The sequence below is a fragment of the Brienomyrus brachyistius genome, chromosome 18 (assembly GCF_023856365.1).
Source record: "Brienomyrus brachyistius isolate T26 chromosome 18, BBRACH_0.4, whole genome shotgun sequence".
In the NCBI taxonomy this organism is placed as follows: domain Eukaryota; kingdom Metazoa; phylum Chordata; class Actinopteri; order Osteoglossiformes; family Mormyridae; genus Brienomyrus; species Brienomyrus brachyistius.
In genome coordinates this window covers 17,668,753-17,696,211 of record NC_064550.1, presented here as the reverse complement: position 1 = coordinate 17,696,211, position 27,459 = coordinate 17,668,753, and the positions used below count along the sequence as shown (strand labels likewise).

The following is a 27,459-nucleotide window of genomic DNA, read 5'->3' as shown; positions in this document are numbered from 1 at the left end:
AGGAGGGGGTGGCTGGGTTGGGGGTTGAAGGTTTTGTCGACTTCTCCATGTTTCTTCATCAACACGGGAAACAAGCGGGGGGGGGGGGGGGGGGGAGGCGCATGCCTAGGTAACTCTGGGCTGCTTGCGTTGGCCTCACTTGTTTGTTTTTATTAAACCGAATGGAAATGAGCAATGGCGAAAGAAATGAATGATGGACGGCTTGTATGTCTGCAGGACCGGAAGGGCCATTGCTTGACTGGGGGGGGGGGGGGGGGCTTAACTCATGGAAAGCATTAGCAGCCTGCTGTTGGTGGGACGATCTAAGAGACCTCATGGCCTTGTGGACGTCACCATTTTCCCCATGATGCACCATGGGTCTGTTTTGGGTCTGTGGGAGTCCTATGGAGATGTCTGGATGTGACGGGGTCTTAAGGGCAGAGGGGGGGGGTCTGTGGCTTGGAAGTCCTATGTACTTGTCATCGGAAGGTTATCTGGTCAAATCCCAACCTCAGCATTAGGCCTTTGACCCCCAAAATGCCCTTGTGGTACTGGATAAATGGCCTGGTCTTGTGTTCAGAACCCAGGCTTCAAAATCATGTATAAATATATATTAAATGAAACGTGTGTGTGTGTGTGTGTGTGTGTGTGTGTAACCCACATGCAGATATCAATCCACACACACATACAACATAATCCACACACGCATAAACATACATGTGTTTCCATTGTACCTCTACAAATAAAGCAGCATTTCACTTAAGCCTCCCCACCTTCAGTCTTGCTGGGTCTTCATTCCCATTGTTCTGACGTGGACACACCCCCATCCTCTGCACTGTCATCCACCGGGTGATAAGAAAGGGGGGCCGATTTAGAAAAACGCGAGAGAACGGGTGAGAGAGTGAGGGAGAGACAGACAGGGGTGTGACAGTGAGTGATGTGCAGCTAAGCTGTGGTCTTGTAGTGTGTGGAGATAGGGCAAGGTCAGAGGTATTCGTTTCACATTACAGTATTTAACAGAGTGATAACACACCGAGACGCTCCATCGATGATTTATCTCACCCCCGTTTGACTCATCATCAATTTACACTTTTATCACGTCACCAGATTTCCCAGCAGTCTATTAACACGCCGATGTCCCCTTTAACTACGTGGCCCCGTGTGATAAACTTCCTGTCGAATTTCCTGTTTTCCGATGCCTCTTATTTCCGAGGCGCCTGTAAATATTCCAACGGTGACTGCTGCCCTTCAGTTGCGGCTTGACTCGCCGTTGCCCAGAGACCTCCAAAGGGGGGGTTCAGTGTCTGTTGTAGAATCGGTTTTGTCCTGAGTTGGAGCTTGGGAGTAGATGTGATGCTCTGCACTATCGCAGACCGTTTACATACCCCCCCCCCCCCCAAACAATGTGTTCAAGGGCACCCGGATCTGTATTCAGGTAGAGCAGCGTTCCTGCCGTTTAAAAAATAAAAAAAAGCTTGATATTTGGTTTCACAATATTGACAAACACGACATCTTAACAGACAGTGGGTGGAATCAAGAGATTCTGAGCCACGCCTGGAGATGGAGGCCAGGGTGGAGACATACCCTGGGAGAGATGGGCAGAGAGGGAACCAGGCAGGAGGAGTGCGGGGGAATAAAGGGTCGATGTGACCAGCGAGGAACCAGAGATCGAATATCGTCGGCAGCTTATCTCTTAGTCTTGGAATGGAGGAATCTTCAGTACTCAGCCAGGCTTGCTGTGGAGTACCCAGGTCCTCCCGGAGCACCGAGGGGGCCGCCCAGGTCCTCCCGGAGCACCGAGGGGGCCGCCCAGGTCCTCCCGGAGCACCGAGGGGCCGCCCAGACCTTTAGGCTCACCGCTAAAGCATCGTGGACTTTGTCGCCCCATAACCTCGCTGGGGGAGGCAGAAGTGAGCCATGCCAGTTTTTAAAAGCAGCTCCTTCAATTAACAGATGAGACGTTATACTTGTAACCATTTCTGACCTCCATTGACTGGATATGCAGCTTAAAATATGGGCTTTTCCCTTCATAAAAAAAAAAATTAATAAAATCTATTTGCTGGGTGTTTTTTTTCTTCATTATAAATGCCTTTTGATTTATAAAATGACTCCCTAACCACTAGTGGGATGGATTTTGTCAGGAGTTCCGGATCTGCTTGCCCTCCACATCACGCCGTGGTCCGTCCCTGGGAGAGGCAGAGGTGACGATACGCTCGCTGACGGGCGGCGGGATCGGGGGGCAGCCATGTTCTGCTCTGCTCAGAGCTGCGTGAGTTGCAGCCGGGAGGCTGTCAGGATACATTTGGGTCACCCGGGAAACGGAAAACAGGATCGGGTGTCACCTGGTGCCCCCCCCCCCCCCCCACCCTGTGTTGTCATATTCAGCTTCGCCAGTCTTTTATGTCCCATAGATGCTCCTTTCCGCTTCAGTGGAAATAACCAGTATCAGCACAACATAACTGTGACCGAGTTTAGCGGACCCAGGCTGCCCCCCCCCCCCCCCCCCAAGGGTCTTCTTTGGTGCAGGGCAGGCTACGCCGCCCTCGGCTCCGCCCGCTACCTGTTGTCGCAGCATGCCGGGCTTCCCAGGGCCCGTTCATGGAGGACCAGGTTCTCATTACTCTGTGCAGTCAGCTGAAACCAGCCAGGGTTATTTAATTTTATTTATTTATTTATTTCCTGAACAGTGTGCCTTATTCCTTTGCCCTTAATTTTATACTCCCATCTAACGAGATTGATCTCTTTCTCCCTTGTCTCGTATCCCCCCCAGCTTTAACAAGCCTGCCCCCGCCACACTCACGGGCCCGGAAAAGTCGTGTGCGGGGTTGTATCTGATGCCGCGCTCTCCGCAATTAAGCCGGCGCCCCTCCGCCAGTGCTGAGGGATGCTGTTCGCAGGCGGCAGGCTTGCTTCTCGACTTTGGGGGGCCGAAAGGGATTTCATACTGGCAAAAATAATTGAGCCCCTCTAACATTTTATGTTATTTTGTTTTTTTCGCCCTGCTTTGTACGTGCGCGCGTGTCAAAATAAATTGCAAACAAATAAGTCGATTTATGAATCATTGTGGGCGCGAGCTGGGTGATGTGGGAGAGACCCTGTCAGGCCACGTCTCGCAGAAAACCAGTGGGGAAAAAACAGTTACCAGCAAACTGTGCATTTTTCTTGCCCTCAGTAGCTCTGATTCTTGCTCTAGTCTTTCTCTAAAGTTCCCAGTCCGGTACTCGGGACCCACAGACAGTCGGAGGGAGCAAAAACATGGACAGACTGTGAGTCCCCAAGGACCGGACTGGGAAACAGTGTTCCGAAGCATTGTTCTGGACAGAAGTGTCTGCAAAGTGAAGCAAATGTAAACAGCAGGAAGTGTCATTAGGGCCTGTAATTACTTGGGTTCCGCTCCTCACCTGGTTCCTCTAGTGTCCTCGGAGTTGACAGTGAGTTACGGTCTGGGTCAGATTTACCCAGGAGGAGGGGCACATATGTGGGAGAGATCACAGCGGCTAAAAGCTGATTGGCTCCTGGTGTGCCCCCTCCCCTGTCACTCAGCCGAATCATTGGTTAATGATAAGATAGGTCCCTCGATATGAATTGTGGTCCCTCTTTTGCCCCCCACCTTAAAAAAGTCCTAGAACTGCCCCTGCCAGAAAGACATCAGATCCTCAGCCCTCCCACCCCTCAAGCTTCAACATACCCAGCCAAACAAACTCTTCTAGCAATCACCCCCCACCCCCCGACAACTGTCCTCAGATCCAAAGGCACGGACAGGGCGGGATGAGCCAGCAGGCGTGGGATGATTCAGGACAGCAATGCCCCACATTAGCGCTGCACTAAGCAGTCTGCAGAACTGCATTCGGGGACACGATCGTGCCACCCAGCGTTGGTGATGCCCAATATGGTTGGGCAACAGTGACTGACTTAACAAAGTCACTCATTGGGCCCAAAGACAGACAGAGAGCGTCACTGTGCCACTGTGACTATAATGATCACGCACGCTGGGGCCAAATGGTGTCCCGTAGCCGTATCGGAAAACAGCGTGTGCTGACCCAAGCCGCGATAATCAAAAACCCGCGAGTACAGCGCGGCCGGGCCGGGCGCACAGAACACGGCGGGCCCGCAAACCAGCACAATGCCCCCCCCCCCCCCCCCCGAGTCAGATATTGTATCTCCAAAATCTCCATGTCCTCATGCTGCATAGCGATCGGAACCGATGCTGTGTCTGTGGGTCTTTATTCCGGAATATTCCTGTAGTGTTGATAGCGAGATAATGGGATTGTAAAAAGAACCTGCAGAGCTTGATAGATAGACAGACAGACAGACAGACTGATTGCCTTGTGTCGCTTTGGCCCAAGCAGTGGCACTCCCCTAAGGAGCAGGGTTCGAGGCCCCTCCCTGGCCCATGCTCTTCTCGTGTCATCCTGGGGTTTCCTCTGGTTTCCACCAGAGGTGTGAGTGCCTTGCGATGGGGTGTTGCCCGCCCCCTGGGTTATTAGGTGGTATAGGAGATGAATGTTTGCCACACTAAACATTTTTCCCACCTTTTCTTCTAAATATAAAAAATTAATTTGTTCAAAGAACAGGGTCTCCCTGAGACGCCCCTGACAGCTGTCTGTGTTCAGCACCATGTTCCTGTCTGTGTTCAGCACCGGGTTCCTGTCTGTGTTCAGCACCGGGTTCCTGTCTGTGTTCAGCACCGGGTTCCTGTCTGTGTTCAGCACCGTGTTCCTGTCTGTGTTCAGCACCGGGTTCTTGTCTGTGTTCAGCACCGGGTTCCTGTCTGTTCAGCACCGGGTTCCTGTCTGTTCAGCACCGGGTTCCTGTCTGTGTTCAGCACCGGGTTCCTGTCTGTTCAGCACCGGGTTCCTGTCTGCGTTCAGCACCGGGTTCCTGTCTGCGTTCAGCACCGTGTTCCTGTCTGCGTTCTGCACCGGGTTCCTGTCTGCGTTCAGCACCGGGTTCCTGTCTGTGTTCTGCACCGGGTTCCTGTCTGTGTTCAGCACCGGGTTCCTGTCTGTTCAGCGCCGGGTTCCTGTCTTTTCAGCACCGGGTTCCTGTCTGTTCAGCACCGGGTTCCTGTCTGTGTTCAGCACCGGGTTCCTGTCTGTTCAGTGCCGGGTTCCTGTCTGTTCAGCACCGGGTTCCTGTCTATCTCCTCCTCTCGTCCATTTTGGCTCGTCCCACATCACCCCCCAGAGAATTTCTTAAAGGGGCTGCACCTCCACTGCTGCAGTCTGAATACAAAGACACGCTGCAGTCCCCCCCCCCCCCCCCCCCCCCCCCCGATCCCATCCCCAGCCCCTACCCACAGCTTTGCATTCCTCTGCAACAGACACGATGGGGGAAGATTGGTTATCAAATCAAGCTAATTGTTACACACACTGTAATTACAGCTGAAAAGGAGGCAGCGGCATGTGCTGTAACAGAGCCCGTGTCGTGGCACCGGCCCCCGCGCATTCGGCCCCTCAGTTGCCCTTGCAGGGTGGCGAGATGTTCCTGCTAACAGCACCGTACCAGTCCGCGAGGATTCGGACCCTGGGCGGAGGGCTGGGACCGGCTAACATTTGTTTTGCAGGATCTATTCGTTCCTCACCACCCCCCCCCATGATTTCTGCTTTTAGTTATGATTTATTTCTCTGTACTAAAGAGGTCTGAGGGGGTTTGGGGTCGCGACCCGTCCAGTGCTCCAGTCCCTGCCGATCCACACTTCCTGCACTGAGGTCAGCTCTTCCACTACACCCTGACAGAGATACGCTCAGCCCCTCCCCAGAGCTTGTGTGCATCTCCTCCCCAGCCCTGGAAGTGCACACCCCCCCCCCCCCAACCCACCCGGTGTGCTGTCTTTACACCCTTGTTACGCAGGTGGTAATTAAGAACACTGCATGTGCGACGTGTCAGCAGAACATCCCCATGGAAGCCTGGTGTTTGTCCGCTTTCTCTGCCCTGTTATCCCTCTCAGCTACGTCAGCTGTTACGTCGTTTTTTGTTCCTTTCTGGGAGAAGGACCCTTTCATTACCCGTTTCGAGAAAGAAGTGTGAGAAAAGCAGGTGAATGTCTGTGAGCTGCAAGTAAATGAGTGTGAGGACAGCAAGAGGAGGCAGTGATGTGAATGAAGGAGGTGAAATACACCCCCCCCCCACACACACATATGCACATCACTGGGGTGATGTGAGCTAATTTCACTGCCTGTCGTCACTGCCTGCCCCGTGAGAATGGTTGGTTGCCCCCCCCCCCACATGCTGTAGCAGTCCAGCGGAAGAAGAACATGAGACCCTTTAATTGGGCTTCCCCACCTGCGCGTGGTCGCCTTTCCGGAAGGGGGGGCTATGTTCGCGTTCCTGATGTCGCTGGACCAATGAGAGTGGAAACCCTCGGTATGGGTCGGTGTGGGTCGGTGTGGGTCGGTATGGGTCGGTGTGGGTCGGTATGGGTCGGTGTGGGTCGGTGTGGGTCGGTATGGGTCGGTGTGGGTCGGTATGGGTCGGTGTGGGTCGGTGTGGGTCGGTATGGGTCGGTGTGGGTCGGTATGGGTCGGTATGGGTCGGTGTGGGTCGGTGTGGGTCGGTATGGGTCGGTGTGGGTCGGTATGGGTCGGTGTGGGTCGGTGTGGGTAGGTGTGGGTCGGTATGGGTCGGTGTGGGTCGGTATGGGTCGGTGTGGGTCGGCCACGCCCTCCCTCCACGCGCGCCATCCCGTGTGGCGCTAATGAGCATTCAGCTGTCAGATCCGACGACGGTGTCACAGACATGCCCTGAGCATAACCTCACACCCCGCCTCCCCCCGCTTCTGCCCCCCCCCAGGTAGCCAGAGCCAGTTCCCCATCGTTCAGAACGTGACAGTAACAGAGGGCGGAACGGCCAACATGACCTGCCGGGTGGAACACAATGACAACACCTCCCTCCAGTGGTCAAACCCGGCACAGCAGACTCTCTTCTTCGGTGACAAGAAAGGTGAGCAGAACCCGACAGAACTCTGCCTCTCCGCCTCTCCGCGTGCGCGTGTGCGTGTGCCCGTATGCCCGTGTGTGCGTGTGCATGCGTGTTTGCCTGTTTGTGTGTGCATTTCCTGTACTTTTTTTCTGCTAGGAGGCTGAGCCAGACTTTGGAGATTTTTTCGACAAGCTCCTCAATTTTTGTAGCTCAGTCGTGTCACAGGAGCCACGCTTGTCCTTGCAGATCGGTGAGCCCAGTGCACCTAATTGGCCCCGTCCATTATTCAGCTGGCTGCCAAATTAACCCAAGTTCACCTCAGGAGTCAGGATCCGTACGAATGCTATGGTGCGCGGTGACCTCACCTCTGCACCCCAGGGGTGATCGAGCGCTATTTATTCAGATGATTTTTAAGGAATGAATGTCTTTTAACATCCATTCAATGCTGTCCTGTGCCTTTAATGGCTTGTGATGCAGTCTTTAAGGCGATACACTGGCAAGGCCTGTTTTCAGAGCAAGATGTTAGAGAAGCCTTCCGTCAGCTTTTCGCCAGAAGCTATTTGAAGAGATGCGACCAACCCGGAACCACACAGGATTTATACTGTAGGGTCAGCCTTCTTTTTGGCTAATGGTATATTTACAATCTGTGAGTGACACGGTAGGGGACACTCTGGGGCCAATCAGATCTCAGCTGGGGGCAGTGTCCCTGTGGCCGCGCCCTTGTATACGCCCCTGCCTGTTATGGTGCTTAAAACCATGCGGTAGCCTGTATTGTTGCCCAGATGTCTGGTTTGTATAGCTGAACGATTAAGACAAGTGCTGAATTCCCTCCTCTGTCTGCCTGAAATGGCTTTACCCTTTTCCACATGCCACAGACTGTGAACTCACCAGTCAATAGTGCTACACACACACACACACACACACACACACAGGCTCACCTACAGACATGCTTACACACATGGAATGGCAGTGAGATGAATGCACTGACTTTCCATCGTAAGAGGAGAGGAGGGGGTTAATGGGTGTCGGACATTGACCTACAGTAGCGTTGACCTGCGTGCCTGTGGTACCTGCTTCTGCACGGCACCCTCCTCGGTCCACTTCTGTGTCCGTTTCGCTCGCATGCAGAGTGAACATATCGGCGGCTGCCTCTTTCTAGCGGTCACCTTGTTCAACCACCTTTCACCTACAGCTACATTTGATCTTCATGGAAAGCAGCATTCACTGCCAAAAGGAAACTGTGAAGATTGAGGGGGAGGGCAAACCTGGCATCTGTCAGGTGGGCAGAACTGTGCCCCCTCCCCCATCCCCACCCAACGCTATCCCTGCAAAGCATAAAGACAGAAATATATATTTTCCTTCACCAGCCCATCCAGGCATCCCCACAGCAACATTTGAAATAAAAAATGCCAAGGTCGTACATCTTCGGTATCTTCTAGAAAACAGCACGTGAACATCACCTTTTCTGGTCTACGGTGGCTGTAATAGCCAACATAGCATTTTTATTACATGCAGAAATTTACATGTATATTACACAGTGCATATTGTAGGGGTGGAATGCAGCTCTGAATTAGAGTGCTGTGCCGTGAGATGGGAGGGTTGCAGGTTCGAATCTCAGAATCAGCTGAGCGTGGTTCACCTTTGCCCCCCCCCCCCCCCCCCCCGCCCCACATTGGTTCAGGGATTGTCTGACCCTGTTTTCTTGAAGATGTCTGTCACTTTGGATAAGTACACCTGCCAAATTATTATAATTACGTGCATATTGTCTGCCCTGACTCTCGGCTTGATTGTTAGGGAAGATGAATGGAAGCGTGCAGGATGCAGACACCTTCAGTCGAGCTTCTGTTCTTCTTAAAGCCAGCGATGGCCACAACTCCCGAGCTACTGCCCGGACAGGGTCTCGGTGGGGAGGTGGGCTGTTCTCACAACATCTCGGCCCAAGTCTCCTGTCGCCTGCGTTTCAGTCACTCAGCATCCTACTTGTATCTCGTCTCAGCCGTCGTCGCTGGGCTTAAAGAGAGAAAACGAATGCGTATGTTTACGGTCAATTATGCTGCGTGTGACTTTAATTTATAAGAGTGGGGATGAGGACTGGCAGGTTGAGGCAGAAGAGATTTCCATTTCTGTGAGCAGCGGGGGAGAGAGTTTAGGTGACGATGCATTATGCCCAGCTCATAAGCAGCACCCCCACCCCCCCCTCCACCAGCAGTCTTTCTGCACTGCTCCAAGGAGATTTATTCTTTGTACAATACGGGTAGATGATGCCATGTTTATTTATATTTAACCTGTGTGTGCTGTAGCGTAGTCCATGCATGCATCAAGCTGTCAGATACACGCCTCTTGGAGACACAGTGCTGAGAGAAGTTTCGAAAAAGTTCTGAAAGCAGTGAAATGACCTCAGTGGTGCTGTGATGTCTGTGCTGGTACAGGAGATCTAGTCCTCTAGAAATGAAATGAAATGAAGCTAAATGAAATGAAATTAAAAATGGAAATGACACTTTATTTGCCGTTCGCCATTTGATACATCGGAGTACTTCTTTTCACCCATCTAGCTCTCCTTTTTGAGACATACTACTGTGTGGTAAAGGCTTTGATCAAGGGCTCAATGGTGCCATCAGTCAGCCTGCCCTGAGATTAAAACCGACAACCTTCTAGTCTCAAATACGGAGTCCCCTGCTGAGGCGTAACCCCCCCCCCCCCAATGTAATTCCGAACATGGTGGAGGAAAAGTGTCAGGGTGAGTTTTTTGGCCAACCCCCCCTCCCAAAAAATTGCCACCTCCAGCCCACGAAGGGTCAAGGTCCTCATGATCTTATCATAGACACAAAAAAACTGCCTCTTCTGGCCTCCCATTCCCCGCAGCTTTAACGCCTCGGCTGAGATATATAGCATGTGTCTTGAGTTTTATGTTTCGGGGGCTGTTCTGGGGCCTGTCTGAGGTTTCCTAACGATACAGAGCCGTAAACTCCTGACGGCTTGAGGGATGGGGCGGCTCTTTCGTGGGTTTATGATCTGAGAAGTGCCGCTTCCAGAAGGACGACGCAGGAATCATGGCCGTGCCGGTTATGCGGACGCCTCAGGTGTAACTCTCCCTGAACGACGTCCTCATCAAATCCGTTCAACGCGAAGACTCTCGCCATTTTTGGTGAGATAATTGTAAACGTCGCCATAGGAGACAAATTAAATTGTCTAACAATACTTAACCTTAAACTTTCTTTTCACCACCTGTGTCACATATCATTCTATTCCAGGCAAGTTTACAATTCTCACCCCCCTTTCTAGCTGAACAGGGACTTCTCTGTCTATCAGTTACATATTAATGGGGAGAGCATTCAGCTTTGCTATTCATGACCCTCCAACCCACTTTATTTCTAAGCTTAGGTCCATCTTTGTGGCAACCAGGAGCAATTCTAGGAGTTTCTAAGTGAGTGGGGAGGGGGATCACAAAAGGCACCATATTTCATACAGAAAGCCCAACCTTATCATTAGCCAATGATATATTTCGAATCAGTGATTGACAAAGGAAGGGAGACTCTGGGGCCAATCAGCTTTCAGTAGGGGCCGGTGCCACTGTGGCTCCGCCCCTGTATATCCCCCTGGAAGACAGGTGAATGAGAAATTCTAAATGCAGAGTACTGTACGTAACACAGGCTCATTTAATTTTATAACAGATAACGAGATGGAAATCAAAGATTTCAATAAAGATAACGATAATACTTTGATTGGCACTTGCTTGCTCCCATAATTTGTATAAAAAAAAAAAACTAGATTATTTAGTGTGATTTATGACACTCAGAAAAACAAAAATCAAGATTGTCTTGATTGCCTTTTTCAGCTTCACTCATTGGCTATCGATTTAAATCACTGCACGCTGGCAAATGTCGTCTAATACGCATCTCCCAAGATTTGCGAAATGCACCTAGGCAATAAAATGTAAGTGGAATTTATTGCAACCCCCCCCCAACTCTGCTCACATCCCACATCTCGGACTAAACCAAAGGTAGATTTTAGCCTCGCTGCATTTGCGAGCGTTCCCTGCCTTTACGTCATGACCGCAGGATCTCTCTGTTCTTTTGCTTCCCTGATTCCTTGCCATGGTTACGGACGTGAGCTCCGACCCCCCCACTGAAGAACATTCGACCTATCTGTCAAGACTCCCTTAACGAGAAGAGTGAGGGGCTTGTGGCCCATTCCCCGATCTGTTTTTGTTGACTACCTCTGAGCGACACCCGCTGCTCCCCATTTCCCCCAAACTGTGTCCAGTTTCCCCCCGAAAATCTGCCTCTGCCCGCATGCTAGTTTCCTGTTCCTGTCAAACGCCCTGTCGACAGGCTTGGTTCTGCGCCGCCGACCTGATCGTTAGCATGCCAGCCACCTACATGCCTAACCACGGTGTCCATGCCATGCCACCGTGCCCAGCAGCCTCCCTCTGTGTCACATCCACACTTTCAGCCACATCAATGCTGTGTGGGGCTCCGCAGTGTGATGGCCACCACTGTCTGCGCGTTTCTGCCTCTGTGCGGCTCCTCACCTCCCTCTCCGTCTCTACCGGCGTTGTTCATTTTATAATGGCGCACACGCTCAGTCACTCCAGGCTCTCTGCGCTCTCATCTCCGAGCCTGACTCCTGTCCCCGGGAAATCATGTCACACTGTCCTCTGTCCCCAACTGTTCTTCCGGCTTCCGGAGCTTTTCGCTGCCATGCAGTTGAACATTTGCACTTATATTCCAGGTAGTAGTGCCACAATTATTCCTCTTCATTCCAGTGTTTTTTTAGTTGCCCATAATATTTTAAACTCAAAACAGTCATGTGCTGGCGCCGAATTTCGGATCGTCCGTAATTCTTGCGAAGCTGAGACGCAAAGGCTTTGAGTTTCAGCTGGGAAGTCCCCCCTCTCCGCACACCACACTGCATTCCACTGGAGGACAGAGAGCTGTCACTCGTCCGCCCGTCTGTCGGCATCAGGGACAGCTTTTCGGACACTGCCCAGTGGTCCGACACGACCGCAGCACCCTCGTGTCTAACTGCGGCATGAGTCTCCAGGCCAGAACTGCACTGTATCACATCTCCGGTCTTGTCAAAGCGCTGCCAAGATGCCGTCCCGTCAGGTCAGAAAAGGTAGACGTGACACTATGAAGCAAACGAAATGAGGGGATTCTCTGACAGCAGGGCCGGCACCTTCGGTTCTGGGCCATCTGCCTGTGACATATCAGCGCATCTATCAGACCTGGTTTATTACTTAGAGAAATTAAGTTTACATTAGGAAATTATTCCTCGATAAATCTACGTTCTTGGCTCCCATTGTTGGTTTCAAATGATTTTTCGGGGGTTGACTGACATCACTAGCTTCCCTCTTGCAGAGAAGAAGAACTGAGCATGAGATGTGTTACAATGAGAGGAGGACGTTCAGATGTTCAGTGCTGGCTTGGATGTCTGACCTCTAGTAAACCTCCAGTAATGTTTAAACAGGATGAGGGTTGAAAATGGGCTGTTTTAGGGGAGCTGAATTAGGGGGAGGGGGTTTCCGCGTCTCCCCCAGCTCCCATCCCAGTTCCTGTTAGGCTGCCTTATTAAGAGGAGGCCATCTCCGATTACCATACAGTATCTCAGAACCTGCTGACAATGCATCACTCTTCATCTGATAACAGAGTCCAGAGGATGCGCTGTCCAGGTCTTGTCATGCTCCTTTTGTCCCGGTTCCATCCTGCTCATGTGTACAGGTACCGGGGTGTGTGTGTGGCTGACCCACTAAAACTTAGTGAATTAACGAGTGATGTCAGTATGTGTATACTGAAGGAATGGAGCAAGACTGGTCACAGCTATCTGTAAACAAGTTTTATAGAGCCTCCAGAGTTTAATCGGGTCAAACCCGGTTTGAGCCTCCTGAGTTTAATCGGGTCAAACCCGGTTTGAGCCTCCAGAGTTTAGTCGGGTCAGACGCGGTTTGAGCCTCCTGAGTTTAATCGGGTCAGACCCGGTTTGAGCCTCCAGAGTTTAGTCAGGTCAGATGCGATTTGAGCCTCCAGAGTTTAGTTGGGTCAGACCCGGTTTGAGCCTCCTGAGTTTAGTCGGGTCAGACGCGGTTTGAGCCTCCTGAGTTTAATCGGGTCAAACCCGGTTTGAGCCTCCAGAGTTTAGTCGGGTCAGATGCGATTTAAGCCTCCAGAGTTTAGTCGGGTCAGACCCGGTTTGAGCCTCCTGAGTTTAGTTGGGTCAGACGCGGTTTGAGCCTCCTGAGTTTAATCGGGTCAAACCCGGTTTGAGCCTCCAGAGTTTAGTCGGGTCAGACGCGGTTTGAGCCTCCTGAGTTTAATCGGGTCAGACGCGGTTTGAGCCTCCAGAGTTTAGTCGGGTCAGACGCGGTTTGAGCCTCCTGAGTTTAGTCGGGTCAGACGCGGTTTGAGCCTCCTGAGTTTAGTCGGGTCAGACTCGGTTTGAGCCTCCTGAGTTTAGTCGGGTCAGACTCTGTTTGAGCCTCCTGAGTTTAATCGGGTCAAACCCGGTTTGAGCCTCCAGAGTTTAGTCGGGTCAGACGCGGTTTGAGCCTCCTGAATTTAATCGGGTCAAACCCGGTTTGAGCCTCCAGAGTTTAGTCGGGTCAGACGCGGTTTGAGCCTCCTGAATTTAATCGGGTCAAACCCGGTTTGAGCCTCCAGAGTTTAGTCGGGTCAGATGCGGTTTGAGCCTCCTGAGTTTAGTCGGGTCAGACGCGGTTTGAGCCTCCTGAGTTTAATCGGGTCAGACGCGGTTTGAGCCTCCTGAGTTTAGTCGGGTCAGATGCGGTTTGAGCCTCCAGAGTTTAGTCGGGTCAGACGCGGTTTGAGCCTCCTGAGTTTAATCGGGTCAGACGCGGTTTGAGCCTCCTGAGTTTAGTCGGGTCAGACGCGGTTTGAGCCTCCTGAGTTTAATCGGGTCAGACGCGGTTTGAGCCTCCAGAGTTTAGTCGGGTCAGACCCGGTTTGAGCCTCCAGAGTTTAGTCGGGTCAGACGCGGTTTGAGCCTCCAGAGTTTAGTCGGGTCAGACGCGGTTTGAGCCTCCAGAGTTTAGTCTGGTCAAACCCGGTTTGAGCCTCCTGAGTTTAGTCGGGTCAGATGCGATTTGAGCCTCCTGAGTTTAATCGGGTCAAACCCGGTTTGAGCCTCCTGAGTTTAGTCGGGTCAGATGCGATTTGAGCCTCCTGAGTTTTATCGGGTCAGACCCGGTTTGAGCCTCCTGAGTTTAATCGGGTCAAACCCGGTTTGAGCCTCCAGAGTTTAGTCGGGTCAGACGCGGTTTGAGCCTCCTGAGTTTAGTCGGGTCAGACGCGGTTTGAGCCTCCAGAGTTTAGTGAATGAGGGGCCTCAACATTGTCCATCCATCCATTTTCCAAACCACTTATTCTACTGGGTCTCGGGGGGTCCGGAGCCTATCCTGGAAGCAATGGGCATGATGCAGGGAACATCCCTGGATGGGGGGCCAGCTCATCGCATGGCACACTCACACACCACTCACTCACACATGCACACCTACGGGCAATATAGCAAGTCCAATTAGCCTCAGCATGTTTTTGGACTGTCGGGGGAAACCGGAGTACCCGGAGGAAACCCCACGACTACATGGGGAGAACATGCAAACTCCACACACATGTAACCCCGGAGGAGACTCGAACCTGGGACCCAGAGTTCTGAGGCAACAGTGCTAACCAGCCTCAAAATTGTCTATAGAGAAAACTGTTCCTATAACAAAAATCTTAATAACAGATAAATGTATTCTTCTTTCTTTGGCTGTTCCCATTAGAGGTCGCCAGGTATTTTGTTGATCATCTGTTGTGATTCCTTCCTGTCCGCTGCATCTTCATCTTCCACACCAATCACCTGCATGTCCTCTTTCACCACATCCATGAATCTCCTCTTCGGTCTTCCTCTTTTCCTCTTGTCCGGCAACTCCATCCTCCTTCTCTCAACACACGCGACATCTATATCCATATTATATGGATATTATATCTATAAATGTAATTTCTGAAAATTCTGTCTTCAAGGTGTCCCTGGTTTTTGAGGTTAGGGCCTGACTCCTGGCTCTCCTTAGGCAGGTTCCTGGGCCGTGCCTTGGTCCCGCAGCAGGGATGCAGCAAGCCCGGCACAGGCGCCGACTGAGAATATCGCCGCCTTTTTGCTCAGGGGACTCCCGTCCTCGCTCACTATCGGCGGCTTGCACGGCCCTCGTTAAACACGACTCAGGCAGCGCTCCGGACGCTAAAAAGCCCCTGTAATTCAATTATCGGCCACCGCTGTAATTTAATTGTTGTTGTTCCTTTGTGCGCTTGTCATACACCCCTCCCCCCACCCTCCAGAAAGGAAACGTGCTCTGCTAACCTGATTTATCACTTCATTACATTTTTCATCTCGGGGGTTGGACAGGGGGTGGGGGTGGGGGGGCTGAGGAGGGCTTCCATCCCGTCAGTTCACTTCACGGCTTTTTCTTTCACTGCAGTGAAGCCTCTTATCTTCTGCATAATGCAGTCCAGTGGGGAGCTCCTCCATCCTCCAATCCTCCCTACTGATTTATTCTCAGGGGTGTCGGGTGGGGGGGGGGGTGGAGTGGGATTGGGGGAGCTGTAGAGTTCTGTATAAGTTCCGTTCTGTCCCCGTGTCCCCCGTGCCCGCGGGTTAATTAGCTTACTCAGTCGACGGATTCGGCTGCGCCATCAGCTCCCCCCTCCCCCCCCCTCCACCGCCCACCCCTTGATGTCCGCCCCCCCCTCGGCTAGCACAGTTTGCAACTTCTGCGGAAAAGAGTTCCCAGTCGCCGTCAGCGATGGGACACAGGAAGGGCACGCCGTCACGCTGAACATAAAGGTCTCTTTGAACGGCGCGCACACACCCCAAAACCAGAACCTGCCCCAAGTGTAAACTATGCAGATATCGGGGAAGAGAGATATCATGTTCCCGTGAGAACAGAGGATTAAAAATGTGAAATTAACATTGCAGCATACTTTCCTGCCAAGACACTCGCTTCCTGCTGGCAAATGCACTTCCTGCCTCAGAACGAACTTCCTCTCCGCAGCACCTAGCCCATAACCGGGGCCAAATTCAGGAGGGCGGGGGGGGGGGGTGGGCTAAAGTCATTGTTGGGGCCTTACTTACAGTATAGCATGCTGCTGGAACAACCAGAAAAAAAAATATTTTTGGGCCCCCTTACAACTCAGGACACTGGCCTACAGCCCAGCTTAGCCTGCGCGTAAGTCTGGCCTTGCCCATGAACCTGTACTGCAGTCCCTGCTCACGAAGAGGTGCATGTTGGGTAGTGTGCTGGGACACCAGGACAGAGCCTTAATGAAGATGCACCGCACCTGTACTTCTAACCGAAGATCTCCATGCCTGGGGTCAGGCAAGCCATCACACCCAGTCAATGTCCCAAAAGGATGTATATATGTCCTGTTTACCCTCATAAATATGGACAAGATTCTTACCCACAGCCCGTCTACGGTCAACAGGCTGCAGTCCGCAAGCCGGCGCAGAGGCATTGCTGAGAGCTGAGCCTTGGGGGCAGTTTAACTCCAACACAATGACAGATGAAGCACAGTTGCTGGGGCCGATCTGACCCCCACTGGGATTTATCGGAGGGTGTACCACGGTGGAGCCACACTTCTGTCTCCGCTAGGGCAGTGATGGGTTGGCACGGCAACGGCGGGGTACAGTTGAAACATTTCCATCTCTAACCCCCCACCCCCCTTCCCAAGATGGCTAGATGGAATTTGCTGTGGTTTTCAGGGCGATGTTAATCCCCACCGTGCCAAATGTTAAAAGGTAGAGAAAAAAAAAATAGGCCCCACAGTTGATCATCAGGGTGTGTGTATGTGTGTGGGGGGGGAATAAGAGGAAATAAAGTAAGGCATGAAAGTAGCTTAGAAACACATCCGGCTACTAGGAATCACGGCTGAATGGGCAGCGGGCACGGCGGATATAATGGACATGCCGGGCATGGCAGGCACGGCGGACATGGCGGGCACGGTGGATATGACGGACATGGCGGGCACGACGGACATGGCGGATATGACGGACATGGCGGGCATGGCGGACATGGCGGGCACGGCGGATGTGACGGACATGGCGGGCACGGCGGACATGGCGGGCACGGCGGATATGACGGACATGGCAGGCACGACGGACATGGCGGGCTCGGCGCACGTGACGGACATGGCGGGCACGACGGACATGGCGGGCGCGACGGACGTGGCGGGCACGGCGGACGCGACGGACGTGGCGGGCTCGGCGGACGCGACGGACATGGCGGGTTCGGCGGACGCGACGGACGTGGCGGGCTCGGTGGACGCGACGGACATGGCGGGTTCGGCGGACGCGACGGACATGGCGGGCTCGGTGGACGCGACGGACGTGGCGGGCTCGGCGGACGCGACGGACATGGTGGGCTCGGCGGACGCGACGGACATGGCGGGCTCGGCGGACGCGACGGACATGGCGGGCACGGCGGACGTGACGGACATGGCGGGCTTGGCGGACGTGACGGACATGGCGGACGTGACGGACATGGCGGGCTCGGCGGACGTGACGGACATGGCGGGCTCGGCGGACGCGACGGACATGGCGGGCACGGCGGACGCGACGGACATGGCGGGCTCGGCGGACGTGACGGACATGGCGGGCTCGGCGGACGCGGCGGGCTCGGCGGACATGGCGGACGCGACAGACATGGCGGGCTCGGCGGACGCGACGGACATGGCGGGCACGGCGGACGTGACGGACATGGCGGACGTGACGGACATGGCGGGCTTGGCGGACGTGACGGACATGGCGGGCTCGGCGGACGTGACGGACATGGCGGACGTGACGGACATGGCGGGCTTGGCGGACGTGACGGACATGGCGGGCTCGGCGGACATGGCGGACGCGACGGACATGGCGGGCATGGTGGATATGACGGACATGGCGGGCATGGTGGATATGACGGGCTCGGCGGACGTGACGGACATGGCGGGCTCGGCGGACGTGACGGACATGGCGGGCACGGCGGACGCGACGGACATGGCGGGCTCGGCGGACGCGACGGACATGGCGGGCTCGGCGGACGCGACGGACATGGCGGGCTCGGCGGATATGGCGGGCATGGACGGCGAGAGGATCTGTGCATCACCGTCAAAAAAGTCTTTCGCAAAAAAGCCACCATGACGAAAAGAGAGAAGAGCCTGGAGCAAGAGAACTAGTGGAGGAGTCCAGACTTTGCATGAATACACATAACCTACGGAAACCCCTCAAACAATCTGAAAGTAAAGAACAGCTATTAGACCAGCGATTTTAATATTACATTAGCAACTTTTCAAACATTAAATGGGACGAGATAAAACTATTTCATGCAACAAGCAACTCTATGAAATATGAAACATATATATTTTTTTCTAAGTATTCTGAAACTTTACAAAAATATACATGAAACAGAGGCCATACCCTTTATGACGCCTGCTGTTAGATTCCAAATAGGTTAGTATAATTTTAGCACTCACATCAGAGATGCCGGGAGGTTCCGGAAAGCATGTCTTTGAACTAAGCCTAGGCAGATTCGGCCTGTCGGCTGACCACAGGCCTTGGTTCCCAAGCATAGGGGGGGTGGGGGTTGCAGGCATCCCGTCGTGGGCACAGATGGAGTAGCGTCCTGTTCCCTCAGCGGGGGGGCACTCGTGGGCGAGCTGGAGGGGCATGCGGCACGTTTCCAGTGAGTCTGGTCACTCGTTCTTATTTACAGTACACACCATCAGTCAGGGGGGTACAGAGAGGCGGAGGCAGGGGGGGAGGTAGACGATGAAGACGGATGGACGGCTGCCTCGCTTCGCCTCCTCATAAGCGTCAGGAGGATCTGTCTTCTTAGCTCGTTAGCAGCAGAGCTTACCCCAACCCAGGCCCAGGAAGTGTCACTGATGTGGGGGGGTGGGGGGGGGGACCAGCTGCTCCCCCGCTCCCAGCGAATCGTAAGGAGGGTGATAGATCACCGGAGTACTGCCCTGCTGTCCTCCTTTCATATGTTATAGCAGTGAGGAGAATCGGACATGGACAGTTGTGGCGGGAGTGTGTGTTTGTGGGTGGGGGGGGGGGGTGCGGGAGAGCCACAGGGCCAATTGGTGCGGGCCATATGTGTTCCGTTGATCTGTAGGATCACCTCTTTCATACACTGCCAGCTCGCAAATTATTACAATCATTGGACGGGACACATGAAGGCCCAGTTGTCTGAGGCAATATTCATTACAATTTACCTCCCCCCCCCAACCCGGCTCCTCTGGGAACGTAATGAATCCAATCGGAATCCCGTTGCCGGGGGTCCCCCGTGACTCGGAGTAACAGCGATTAAAGTTCCCTTGTTTGTTAACGTTTTAATCAATCGAGAGCCATAGCCTCATTCGTAGAGGATAGAAGACGTTGCCCTCAAGCTGCGTTAGGTGGCACCTGTTTTTGGGTTCCCCGTGTGTTTCGCTCTGAGGGCGATGGTGGTGGGATTTAACACTAACGGCTCGTAATTTTCTTGTCTCTGGAAAACCGGTGACGTGAAGTAATACTGATAATTGAATTCCTTAAAGCCGAGAGCGAAAAAAATAAAAATCTATCGCACGGCTGGTGGCCTGGCCTCTGCACTGATTAAAATGCTCAGAAGAGCAGGGTGTCGCACAGCTAAACGCCAGGGCAGCAGTGGGAACGGCTCGAGCTGCACATGGCGGTGGCCGCACTGGCGCCATCGCACCACCGTTACGGGGAACTCACTGGAGGGCCTCACAGAGGCACTGGAACGCTCACCAGGCCAGCTGCAGTGATTACAGGGTTCTAGCTGGGCAGGTTGAAGAGTACATGGTGAATGTCATTAAATGATGAAGACCACACCTCTCCTCCTCTCTCCCTTCATGCCTCCTCTGCTCTTATCCTTTCATATCTCCTCTCCATTTATCCCTTCATTTTTAATCTCTCTGCACCTTCCTTCATACCTCCTTACCTCTCTTCAGCTCATATGTCCTCTCTCCATTCAAATCTTCTCACCATTCATCCCTTCATACCTCCTCTCCTCTCTTCCCCCCATATCCCCCTCCTCCCTGTTCCTCCCTTCATATCTCCTCTCTGATCCTCCCTTCATTTCTCATCTCCTTCATTCCTCTCCTCTCTTCCCCTCATATCCCCTCCTCTATGTTCCTCCCTTCATATTTCCTTTCTGTTCCTCCCTTAATCTCCTCTATTCCCCATTTCATACTGTATCTCCTCTTCTCCCTTTATGTCTCCTCTCCTCTCTGTTCCTCCCTTCATTTCTCCTCTCTGTTCTTCGCTTCTTCTCTGCTGTCCCATACACCCTCCCCTCCTGTCAGCACTCAGTTAGATGCATCCATTCATTTAGAGCCTGTAAATCATGTGACACAGATGCACTGGATCTAATTCTTCCCCAGGATATATTTTCATTTCTTTCTTTGTCCGTTTCCCATTCTCAATACAGGCCAATGCATTGGCGACCAGCCAGGCCTACGGCTCACTGCCCAGTCCACACTGGCCTTCCAATGCCCGGAGCTTTCTAGGCCAAAAAGGTCAGCAGTCTGGCCTTGGCACGGCACCCGATACCGGCTTGCTATGGCCCCCACCCCCAACTCCTCAGCGCCTAGAGTTTTGAGCTCAGGATAGGAAAGCCCTCTGGTCCTCACACCTACCCTGTGGTCTCCATGGGAACGCAGGACAAGCCAGATTTAGTTACATAATTAATTACGTGGCATTTGCTTAGCACATTTGCACTCTGTGAGGTTCCTTGACATAACAATTTACTGTTTATTTATCTGCAGGTATTTTGTACTGAAGCAGTCCAGGTTAAGTACCATGACCTCAAATAAGGAGGAGGGCCAGAGCTCAGATTCAGCAGCTTCCCATAGCTATGCAGCCCTGTACAGTCCCAGTGATGCCCTCATATTCTCCCAGCTGCCTGTCTAGACTTGAATCTAGAGAGTCTGGTTGGTACGGATGCGAAGCAACTGGCCTTCAACTCAGGTGGGGAGGAAGTGGTGAGAGCCTAAAGGGGCCTGGGGACCGTGTCGTGCACATCATTGGTTGAGCAGTCTCAGCCCGCTAGCGCCACCTGAAGGTTTGCAATGCAGAGGCGGCAGCTGTTTGGCCATAGATTACCTTGGCCCGACTCATTGTGGTCGGCGTAGTTGTTGATTTTCCTTGCGCTTATCGCCTACCTCGCAGGTTGTTATAGAGACTCTGGGGATACAGGCTAGGTGCTCTGGCAAACGTGTGCGATGGCAGAGTCTGAGTCGAGGGGGGGATTGGCTACTTGATCGGACAGCGGAGTGTGAGAGCTGAAGATATTGGCGCATCACTGACGAAGGCAGGCCAACGTCATGCTCCCAACGAGGGCACACTTCCCAGCCATATACCAAGTCGGGTCAGGCGCTGATGTGAGTGCTCCAGTTACCTTTAACCACGGAGGTCAGTCCGAGCAGAAGGGAAGCAGCGTGAGATGTCTACAGGCCAGGATGAGGCCAGGCCGGGCCATTGGCCGGGTCTCCGTCGTCCTGCTGCCTCGAGCAGGCCACCGACATGCAAGGCCGACTGCTTCTGCACTTTAAATAGATCTCCAAGCGGTGACCGCCCCTGGCCCACCCCAACCACCTCCACCCATCCTTGCGGACACTCGAGTGCGGGCCATTTAAAGTGCTCTGTTTGCTCAACAAGTCCCCCAATTGCTTGATTCCTCCATCAGACCACAAGAGACGAGAGGAAATGAGTGCCGGCGCCTTGTGCGGGGGGGGGGGGGGGGGGGGGGATTCTAGCCCAACATCCACATTCTTGCCCTGATGGGTCCTCTAAGTGCGGGGCATCACCCACACACCAAATGGACCTGTAATGGTCTTGCCTGTACTTCCACCCTCTCTTTTAGCCACATTCCACTTTAAAACCTCGAAGCCTGCTGAGGATTGCCGATTCTATCACCTGCGCTACTTATTTAGCTATATGCTAAAACTACCTTGGTGTGTTATGACTAGTCTTTTTTTTTTCCCCGTTAAATTAACATTCTAATTTATGTAACGCCAGGGGCACACCTGGCCTCCAGATTAAATTTTTGGATGATCGGTGAAGGAAGCACAAGTCCTGATTTCTGAAGCCGTTGGGCTGAGAGGTATGAATCTATCCACGCTTGTGAATATTAAGTATGCAGCTCTGTGTCCCCCCCCCCTCCATTTCTCTTTCTGCTTGGCCTCCTCAGGGCTCTCAGGTTCAGGGAAGAGGGCTCTGGCGCTTCCAGAGGTAGCTGGGTGTGTGGAACGCAGAAGAGAGGCTAGCCCTTGGCATCACGGGGGAAAATATGTTAAAAGAAAACAACTGACAAGAATGTCAGAGATAAATGTCGAAGGGGCGAGGTCTGTTTTTAAGTCACACAGTGGTGAGGTGCCTCAGAGTCAAAAGTGCTTCCAGTCACACCGATTCCCTTGGAGAACAAACGGCACAGGAGGAAAGAGCACATTGTAAATCCCCCAGGAATCCAACTGTTTGAGGAGAGGAGAGATCGACTCAAGTGCATCGCAAATTCTAATCTACTGAATTTAAGAGTCCGTTTTATGGCCAGCGGTTAGACCCCGCTGCGGCTCTCTAAAGGACAAAGAAGCAAAAACAAAGCCTTTTGTCAGTCATGAAGCCATCAGAACTTGGAGCTCAGGTTTTCTATAGAGGTTCTCTCTTATTTCTTACCTGCTTGTTATCTTCGGGTCAAACGGCCAGACTCAAGGTCGGATTGGTGAACAGGAATAATACGTTCTATAGCAGGCCTTCCAAAAGTAGGACCAGTGGTGCACCAGTTAGTGAGGGTTCTTAGTTTTTCTTCATTGGAACCATTAGTCTTGAAGGCAGAATAGCAATTAGGGAAATAGTTTAGTGAGAAAGGCCTTCAGATTTCAAGAGCAAGGACGAGGCTGTGGGAGAACGATGACATCGCTGTTGCCCTTGTCAGTCTTCATCAGATTCAAAATCCTAGCTTTAAAAACTGATCCCCTAAGAGTGCCTCCAAAGTAGGATAGAGACTCACCTCGCCAACAGACGCTGACATTAGCAGCTCCCCGTGACTATGTGATATTCAGTCTCCTCCCTTTTCTCTCTCCCTTCAGCACTAGCATGTTAGTGTGTCAGCCAACTGTTGTCTGATACCCAAAGTGCCAAATTAACAGCAGTATCACTAATAGCAGCGTTGCTGCCTCCTACATGCACGCGCATTCATCACTCCAGATTTCATTTCGTCCACTAGCCCTCCCCAGAAGTTTGATGATTGACCTGCAGTCTTCCCGTAAATGTACCAATGAAATAAACAGATTCTCTCCATTGGTATGCCTTTAACCTTCCTGCTTAAGAAGGCATACAGCTAGCATCCAGCTCATTGCTGGAACATGGAGACCAGGACTTAGCCAAAGCTACACATTGTAATTCTGCGACTGACTCACGGTACATTCAGACACCATGGCAACCGTGGTCGACTTTGCTATGTTAGTCTTTGTTACAGGGATCCATTCCTCTGTTCGCCACATCTCAATGGATATTGCAGGAACTCTTACCTCTCCATGACCTACCCAATAGTCCAGGACTCACGGAGGAAGCTATATATCCTGATCATGCACTGTGTCCCTTAGAATACTGTTTTCAGCTCTGCAAACAATGAAAATAGAAACAGGATGATATGCCTGAATGAGTGAATGACAAAGAGCTGAATAAATCACATTGACCGGACTTTGATTTCTGTGGACGTTTGGGTTAATTTTGCTGAGTTTTGGTGGTGGGAAGAACTCTTCAAAAAATGCCGCTGTGGACACTCCATCCTCAGCAGTGAATCCCAAGCTACCGGGTGACCATCATGCCCGAAGCTATGCTGTCACAGCAGCTCTTTAAGGCTCCATCCTGGGCCTTTTCGCGTTTCTCCTTCTTGTACATGCGAGCGACGACGTTTCCCTTTTTCACAGACCACAGCAACGGGGGAAAGTCAACGGGGCCCCAAGACAGCATGAGGCTGTCGCTCAGTAGCACTGTCCTGTTTTTTTTTTTAAACCTTCCAAGGCCCCCCAGTCTGTGCCAATGCATTGAGTAGTATGTGGAATGACCTTAGGTGGAGGGAACGTCTTCTCTGGGGGGAATTAACTAACCTTGGTCAGCATCTGACATAGACTTAGGAAAGGCTCAAGTATCTCTTTATGGATTTACAAAGGTGCCAGGCCAGCGGCCCTCCCAGGGCTCCCTAAAGCACCAGCCCTTCATCAGGTCTGTTGAGAGAAGCTTTATCTCAGACCAAGTTCATTCAACTCTTATCACTGTAGGTTTGTTAGGCACACAGTACCTTGTTCTCTAGAGCTAACTGGCCCTTTTTTGTGCATTTTAATCTCTGCCAAGCAGAGTTTTGTGGTTCTGTTCCTCTGTGTAGGAAGACTCTCTCAGCTCTGAACACAGGTAGATTGCTGTCCTCCAGAAATGTGCATGAAGGACTGTTATGATGGCCACGACACTGTCAGCAGCATTATTGTTATTGATATTGTGTTTACCATGACAGCGAAACTATTGCCTCAACTGGACAAATAGTCCAAACTATCGTTTATGTGACCATAAAGCACAAGCCAAGGTTCGTTGTCAACTTGGGCCATGAATTTATGGCCAGGCAGTTCTCATTTGGGCACCTCTAGATGTCCTCACATGATCATCCAACCAATGGATGTGTGCGTTATACCCACGCTATTTTTGGGGGTTTCTCATTGCCGAGTTTATGTGTCCCCATAAAACGGTCATTTGTTATGCTCATGGACTGGCACGGTGATTTTAAGCCCCGAACAGAACACCGAGACAGAGCTCTTCTGGTGTTGACGTCGAAACATCTGACGCTTTACAGAATCAGGATCTCTGCAAAATTTTTTGGTGTGATTTTGGTACTTCTTGACATAATCGAGGTGTCCATTAACTTCTCAGAACGCTGCAAGTATTTATCGCGTGTGTTATAATCGATGGGTTAATTATCAATGGTAATTAGATAGTTGTTCCTACACTGATGAATAGACGATGCTATTTTTTGAATGTACATCATTTAGTAATGAGATGAATATGGGGAAGGCTTGACAATCTGCACACGTTGCCAGGTGACCATCGGTTTTCCAGAAAACGCGTGTGAGCTCTGTTTCAAAAGGGGGGGGGGGGGGGGGGCGCTCACAACTGCGTTTTCATTTGTCGAGTGGGGCTTAATTTAATCTCATCCAGCTTCCATGGAAGCCCAGAGGACACAAAGTTATTCAGCAAATACCCCCATGGCTATGGAAATTATTTTCTGCTCGTTTGTGGAATTTTATTGCTGTGGCATTTTGGCTCTGCTGTCAACAAAAGTACAGCAGCACTTTTGCACGATGCTTCCTAGACGGTTTACTGGCTGTGTTTCAGCATCTTTTTGCTCCTGGGGAATAAAGCGGGAAGAAAGAAAAAAACAATTGCAGCTCCCGTTTGTACTTAAACTGGAGATGTGTGAGTGGACTGCGTTTGATGGATGAGATATCAGTGAGGCGAAATGGTACTGCTGGGTCCCATTGCTGAGCAGAGGCAGGCTTTTAGCTACTTTAAATGCCTACAGGCTCTATTTCTTTGAGTCATACTTGCTCCTCTCAAGCACTAATGACCTTCTGAGGAAATTTCAGGCGATGCCTCATTAATTAATCGCTTTAGGCTAACGAGATTGGCACCTTCTGCAATTCTCAGAAGTTCAGACGAAGATGACTCTCTATACACAGGAGACAATTCTTTCAGATTGTCAGGCTTAGATCTGAAAAGGAAAGTATTCTCACGTTTCCCTGTTCTGCTTCTATTCAGGTCAGCTTGTATAGCTTCTCGATTTACCCCCGAAAAGTTTTTTGCAGCTGGGTATTTACAGACGCTGTGTGGGCTCCACCTTTTAATCCTGGCAGCTTACTACTGAGGTTCATGCTGTGATATTATGACTGCAAGCCCACACTTCTGTCAGTGGCCCCTGCAGACAGAAGGGCAGAAACTCACATGAATCTACAGTATTTTTTTCCATGTTTGCTTTGCCTCTCAGTTTAACCCTTGTTTGCTGAAGAAGCCAACTTCCTATTCATTCTGCTCTTCTTCTCAGTCCACTTCCTGTTCACTCTGCCTTTCTGTTCAGACAGCCAGCTATTTGTTCTGCCTTTTGTTTCTTTATTGCCACTGCCTGCATGTGTCTCCCTGGGTCTCAAATGTCAACTGCTGAAGCAGATTGCTCATTAAGAAGAGCAAATTTTAAAAACTACCCTAGAAAACCTGCATCCAGGACAAGATATAACTGAGCTTGACTTCAAGCTCAAGCTCCATTGTAATAGTATCACTTTTCTCTCCCTGCGAATGCAGCATGATGATCTAGTAAAATAGGTTCAGAACATTTACCTTCTACTTTTGGTTCTATAAAAGTGTCTGCAGAAGCTATTTGGTGTCCCTTCTGCAATACAAGGTGAATAAGCAGATCTACATACCACCAATACCATCTCATTCCACTCTTGTAACTGTACCCTTTCTTGTTGACTGCTGTTTACCGCTGTCGTCTTAGAGAGCCAGAGACGTGTCAAATCATTTATGAGAAAGCACAATATATTCTGTGCAGGTAGCGCCTGACTGCGGGCGTGTGAAGAACGTGCACTTCCCAAACTGAATATCAGACCGGCCTGCGGCTAAACATTGATTTGGAATATATATTCAGTTAGTTTTCAGCTGGCAGCTGGAATTACCCCTCTTTTGCCTGGGCCAAGAGATTCAGACATTTCAGGAGACCATTTCCAAAGAAGAAAAAAGAATATTGTCTTCCTCCTCGCCCCTCCCTCTAAGAGATTTGTCTCTGGGAAGAGCTGGAGAGCATCGTCTCAGCGTTTGCTTCTGCTTCTTGGAGTCAATGACGTTTCCTTTCTTTAAAATTCGTCTCACACCACCGCACTGGATGTCGGAGGCTCCTATGCCTGATATGCTCCCTGCTGGCTGTCCGTCAGAGCCGGTCAATCCTAGAGGCAACTCAGGCAGCCGCCTGTGGCGCCATCTTGTGACCGGGCATCAACATAGCCAGCGATTTTACTTACACCTGGCATGCACTGTCCATCCCTCTGGAAGCCTATGCGATCTGGGGGGAGGAGAAAGCTTTCAAGGACACTGCTAGGTTAGGATGGTGTGACTGAAAAAATGGTTAATAGGACTGTGAAATGATCCATTTTTTTTATCACAATGAATCACACACCTTGGTGATTAACTGCATATACAGCTATGTTGCAATACCATCAAAAAAAGAAAGATTCGGTAGTTTGCAAATTCAGCATAAAAAACTAAATAAAAAATCTTTGCTCATACTGTTCTATTGTTGTATCAAAAATGTATCAAAATTAATGCAATTAAAGATCATACAATCAAAGAAATAATAAGATTATGACTTCAAAGCACTTGTTATTTAAGATTTATTATTACTATTGTATAGTATTTGCATTATAATATAATATTAAACCCTGAAGATTTTTTTTTCTTTGCTGCCATTGTTTAAGCATTTATTGTGGTTGGGGG

At 51.3% G+C, this 27,459-nt stretch overlaps 1 protein-coding gene across 5 annotated transcripts in view; it reads left to right on the top strand.

Annotated features, from left to right (window-relative positions):
- cadm2a (cell adhesion molecule 2a) overlaps positions 1 to 27,459 on the top strand; it is a 319,233-nt gene that overhangs the window by 245,317 nt on the left and 46,457 nt on the right. For all 5 annotated transcript variants that reach the window (XM_048984508.1, XM_048984505.1, XM_048984507.1 and 2 more), the window contains one exon: positions 6,772 to 6,921. In XM_048984508.1, coding sequence (XP_048840465.1) covers positions 6,772 to 6,921 — 150 coding nt within the window. The remainder of the gene's footprint in view (positions 1 to 6,771; positions 6,922 to 27,459) is intronic.